Below are 5,987 nucleotides of genomic sequence, written 5' to 3'. Positions count from 1 at the left end.
CAGAATTATTTTTTGGGTTACAATTTGAAAAAAATTGTAGATCTATAAATTCCCACTGTCGTCTGTCTGACTGTCTTTCTTTAACCTCAAGAATAGAGTTAGATAGATGAAAGACGAGACCAGATATATCTGGTCTCGTCTTTCAATTTCATTATTTCAATTTAAAAATTTTTCCCTGAAATGTGTTAGATAGATGACCGGCACGACTCTATTGTTAAAGGAAAAGTATGATGTACAGGGGCAAGCCACTACTAATTTGAGGTGAAGAGCATATATTTTTAACTAAATAAATTTTATTCATTGTGGTATTNCGTGGCATTTCATCGATGCCAACAAACTAAATTATTATTCTGAAATCATGTTGCATTGCATAAGAAACTACTGTTGAATCTGCAATTTCTTTATTTTTTCTACTAGCTAACAATACAAAATACATTTGGATATATAAAACGACAGCTTTGATGTTTATTTTAATCTAATTTAATCCAAAAACACAAAAAAACACCATCAAATTTGAACTCGCTAAAGTTATCTCAAATTTCACAGATTTATAAAAAGAAATTTTCTGAGATAGGTGGCTTTCGTTCAGTGGTATTATTTTAGTTTTTCGGAAGTATGTTTTCTATAACATTTCAAATGTAGTATAAAATGAATGTAAGTAAAATAAAAACAATCGCTTCATACAAAAATATTTCTCAAATTAATTTTATCATTTTATTTACATTTAATATAATTTTGGATATTATATATTTTTAACTAAATAAGTTTTATTCATTGTGGTATTTAACACAAAGTCAATTTTACAGATGAACTCGGTAAAACGCATACTAAACTACAGCAAATTAAAATCAGAAGCATCGTACGAAAGTACTGCTGATAAACAACCTCCTTCAGATTGGCCACAAAAAGGAGAAATTCATTTTGATAATGTTTCTTTACAATATTCTAATGATAAAAATACGGTTTTAAAGAACTTAATATTTCGTATTAACTCAGGAGAAAAGGTAAACTACCTGCGGAATCCAAAACTGGTTGCTAGTAATTTCTGTCTGAGAGAATTTGTATCATTCATAAATTGCAGATAGGAATTGTTGGAAGAACAGGAGCTGGAAAAAGTTCTATAATTGCTTCGTTATTTCGCATGAGAGAACCAACAGGAACGATAACCATCGATGGAGTTGACACTAAAGATATTGGTCTTCGGGATCTACGTAGTAAAATATCCATTATTCCTCAAGTATATAGTAACTGATTTAATAAAAATTCTTTATATTAATTAAACAATTCTAGTATTTACTTGCTGTAATAATATTCTTTATATGATTTATTGTGTTAAGTTGTCAGCATACAGTATTTTAAAAGGCAGGTAGAGAAACCAAAAACTGATTTTCCTAGATAAGTCGGGATCTCATCCTTTGTGTCCTGGCCTTCCAATTGTGGGTTTGGACATGTTTGTACTTGAATGGATATATGAAAGTTGTAGGATAAAGGCAATGATTTTAAATTGATGGAAATTGAAACTTACGCAAAGTGTTTAAATAAAATAAATTTAAGAATATAATTACAATATTTTTATTCTGTGTAAATCGCGATTCTTTTAGAATAATAACTAAGAGAACAAATTTGATGTGAATGACCATTTTAATTGTAATGAATAGAAATTTAAAAAAACAAATTGTATTTTGCAATTTGTTTTTTTTTCATGAATAATGTGTATTTTACAGGATCCAATGTTATTTACTGGTCCTCTTCGAAGAAATATTGATCCTTTTAACGAATATTCAGAAGAAATGATGTGGAAAGCCATAGAAGAGGTTTCAAATAAATTGAATATTTTAATATACTCTTTCATTTTTCTTTTGAATTCGTTTTAATCGTAAAATTGAATAATTTTGTATTTATTTGTAAATATATGTCAACTTAAGGTTCAATTAAAAGACGTTATCAGTAAGTTGCCAGGGGGATTAGATACACATTTAACAGAAGGAGGACGAAATTTCAGCGTAGGAGAAAGACAGTTAATTTGTCTTGCCAGAACCATACTACGTCAGAATAAAATTCTTGTCATGGACGAAGCAACATCCAATGTAGATAAAAAGTAAGAATTCAAGAAATTAAAAAAAATTATTTAGTGTTAAGTGCATTATTAATTAAAGCATAATGTGATTTCTGTAGTGCATTCAATTGTTAAGCGTTGTTTGAAACTCTTAGAAATTGTGATAATTAGTTTCTGTTTCAGTTTGCAACTTATTGTAATTATTGCTAGTTTAATTAATACCAGATTATTTTATTTAAAACTGTTCCTATGTTAAGAGTTTGTAAGGGTTTAAATTACGTATCACTATTTTTCAATCATATCATAATGAAGTATTTTTTATTGATGAAAATGTAGATTGGCAATTAGATAGGTAGTATTTTCGACACTGATGACGATTATATTGATATGAAGGATATCTATATTTATCCGCTTGATTGAGTAGCTAAAATATTCACTAATCACATTCAGGTTAGGGGCTGTAGTTTGGAATGTGAGAAGTTGCCAATCGACATTTGTTGACAACACGGTCCACACATCTTAGGTCGAAAACAAGCATTAATTTGCTTGCATATCTGCTCGGTGACAGAGACGATAACAATTTCATAACATCACTAGTTCTGAGCTAAACAACTTCTGCGTTTATTTACCTAATAAGAAGTAAAACGGCAAAGCCATTTTTGGGATGAGACTTGTCTCGGAGTCTCACTGCGCCGTTTTCTAAAAATAAGCTCTAACCGATGAGGAAAATCCGACACCCGTACTCAAGGTCTGGCGGAGATTATGGCGGGCTTCGTTGCTGTCTTGGTTACAACAGGTTACATTGTCACGGGCTTATCCTTGGCTATAGTAAGCAGGCAAATGTTTGTATCCGAATTGTCCTGATTTTGGTTTCTTCGTTGAGTACCATGGCAAAAGATGAGGTGAAAAGAATATGCGCATAACGTGTATTACACGTTTGTCAAAATTCAATTTCGCAACGTTCGCATTTCGAAATTTCCAACAAGCAATGCATGGCCAAATCTCGTACTAGTGCCTGTTTGTAGAAACACTTCGTCATTTTGTATTTTCTTTTGATTCGGTTCTCGGTCCCCTGTCTAACTACAAGTTTGGTTTTTTTATGTGTGCATGATTTGTGCACTAAATACTCTGTGCCAAATTGCAACTCCTGACAAGTACTCCTTCATACCTCACGATGTCCAGCTGTTGACAACAGCGTGATTTTATGGACAAGTTGTAGTTTTGCCAACAAAACACAATAGAAACGAGGAAGGATTCAACACATGCATGTGAAGTTGTTTAGTAATATGGTAATGAGGCTAATAACGCCGAGTCCGCAGAATAGAAATTCAATTTTTTTGGATTTACATAAAACTACTATATCTGGAAAATTTAATATCTCATTTACAAAAAAGTAGGTAAAATTATTGGAGGATTTTACTATTCTATTGAAATAAAACATTGCTTCTTTTAAAAACGCTGATAAATAGTGAAAAGTAAAAATAAATTTGTGTTTTAAATAGTAAAAAAATTACGTAATCGCTAATTTTAATAACCGATTAGTTTATTAAAGGAAATTAGAACGTTTTTTATATTAGGTGTTTAATATACTAAATTTAGCTGTGGTATATACTTGTATATTAATAAGAAAATTACTCATTGAAACAATATATTGCTAGTTAAAATTAAACTCAGTTTGAAAAGTTTGTATATTATATAAAGTATAAAATTTTAAACAAGGTTATACTTAATTTATAGTGAACTCGGAAAACACTTGTAAAGAGAAATTAAATGCTCGGAAAGCAAACTTATAAATTAATTTAAAAATTTATATTAAAAATATGTGTTCATATCGATAGGAAATATAGGATATGTTTATCAATAATCATTTTCATAGACACGGAATGATTCCAGAGACAAAGGTATCAAAATTCAAATTTATAGTCGATTTCATTTGTTATATTGAACATATATGTAAATATGCAATCGGTTTAAATTATATCAGTGTTCTGCTGTGTGAAGATACTACGTAAATTGTCAAATGCATTTATTTAGTTTCAAGTTTCTTGTTGTCTCTGGTTGGTGTAGATAACTTGTCAAGAAATGTCTAGGATTCCGTGTTTATGTCTCTTTCGTAATGCTTGTATTTATCATCGGTTTCTATTTGCATGCTGCGTGCAAATGCTCTGAGATTTTTCTTATTTGTAGATCATTAGATTTGTGACATCCAAAATCGGTGTTTAAGCTATGCAGAGAACAAGGTATTCGATCATCGACTACGTAAAAAAGTGTGTAAAAGCAAGAAAAAAGAATTGTTTAGTTTATCATGTTCCAAACATCAAGCACAAAAACTTACATGTTATCTATTTATACAAATACTAGCAGGTGGGCCAGGCGTTGCTCGGGCAAAAGTAACGATAACTGAGATAAAGATTATTACGTTACAGTCAACCTTACCCGTTTTCATAGAATGCAAGAATTGGGTCCCCTTGTTTTCAGACTAATTAGAGAATTTTTAGATGGGTCTAAAAATATGTTCGATTTTCCGCAAAAACGAAAAAAAAACTGCATCTGCGTCTTGCACGTCGCTTTCTCTTAACAATTCCATTGTTACGTAACATTTCCATTGTTGACACTTCCATTGTTACTTAAAACTTTTATTGTTACTTAAACACTTCTATTGTTACTTAACACTTCCATTGTTACTTAGCACTTCCATTATTACTTAGCACTTCCATTGTTGATGGAAGTGTGAAGCCTTAATCCTGTCTCTCTCCCCCGTGGGGAGGAATTTCGAAAAATCCCTTCTTAGTGTGCGTTCTCGTGATGTACCCTAACTGTGTACCAAATTTCAACTTTCAACTCCTAACCGTTTGGGCTCGTATCCATAATGTATATAGAAGTTTTAATCCTGTCTCTCTCCTCCCCGGGAGGGAATTTCGGAAAATCCCTTCTTAGTGTGCGTTCTCCTAACGTAACCTAACTGTGTACCAAATTTCAACTTTCAACTCCTGTTTGGGCTCGTATCCGTAATGTATATAGATGACTTAATCCTGACTCTTTCCCCCCGGGAGGGAATTTCGGAAAATCTTTTCTTAGTGTGCGTTTTCGTGACGTACCCTATCTGTGTACCAAATTTCAACTTTCAACTCCTAACCGTTTGGGTTGTGCACTTATTATTATTATTATTATCAACCCGTCTCGATTATATATATAGATGTGGGTTATGTCATCGGTACTGAAGCTGCAGACAATACCTAATTTAACAATTGCTTTACATAAGATTTTCTTTCCTCATTATGAATGAATTGAGTTTTGTAATCTGAAAAATAGTTTATTGAAATTTAATTTGCATTTTATCACATAAATAAACGCTATAACACTAAGAAGGCTTTTCTACTTACATTCATTCAAGATTTGTTTAGACATAAATATAAAATAGCTGGATGATGAGGAACATAGCTTGACATATATGAGAAACTACACGTTAATTAAAAGTCTTTGGAGTATATTTTTTCTCTTAATTGTACATTAATATTTCAACAGTAGATAATGCCTCAATTAATCATTTCTGTTTTTGTGATAATATAATGTTCTTATTAGCAGAAAGACAACGAAAATGGTTTTACGAAATCAGTACAGTGAGAATTTCTTTCTGCTCTGGCTATATGGTGTGCGCCAATTTGATGAAAATGATATATTCTCCTAATGGGATCTTGAATAAGTGATTCAGTTTGTTATGCATCAACATATATTATAGTATTTTCTTAGGGTTTCTCATTTCCCGGTATTTTGCTTGTCCTGGGATCCCGGGATAAAAGTGAACTGTTTCCCGGGATCCCGGGAAATCCCGGGATAGAATTAATTATTTTTAAGGTATACAAAATATCTTGAAATCAAATGATATAATTATTTTCCATTTTTTAAAGTAATTTTAAAGTTCTGTAACCTC

General features: G+C 31.4%; 1 protein-coding gene across 1 annotated transcript in view; it reads left to right on the top strand.

Moving 5' to 3' along the window:
* The first annotated feature begins 801 nt into the window (after positions 1 to 801).
* LOC111615552 (multidrug resistance-associated protein 4-like) overlaps positions 802 to 5,987 on the top strand; it is a 9,267-nt gene continuing 4,081 nt past the window's right edge. Inside the window, exons 1-4 of the mRNA XM_023356957.1 lie at positions 802 to 1,004; positions 1,082 to 1,237; positions 1,725 to 1,814; positions 1,926 to 2,098. Coding sequence (XP_023212725.1) covers positions 807 to 1,004; positions 1,082 to 1,237; positions 1,725 to 1,814; positions 1,926 to 2,098 — 617 coding nt within the window. The 5' untranslated portion in view covers positions 802 to 806. The remainder of the gene's footprint in view (positions 1,005 to 1,081; positions 1,238 to 1,724; positions 1,815 to 1,925; positions 2,099 to 5,987) is intronic.

The sequence above is a fragment of the Centruroides sculpturatus genome, unplaced genomic scaffold, assembly GCF_000671375.1.
Source record: "Centruroides sculpturatus isolate CEXI.00-Female unplaced genomic scaffold, Cexi_2.0 scaffold2514, whole genome shotgun sequence".
Lineage (NCBI taxonomy): Eukaryota > Metazoa > Arthropoda > Arachnida > Scorpiones > Buthidae > Centruroides > Centruroides sculpturatus.
This window is presented reverse-complemented; position numbering and strand designations above follow the sequence as displayed.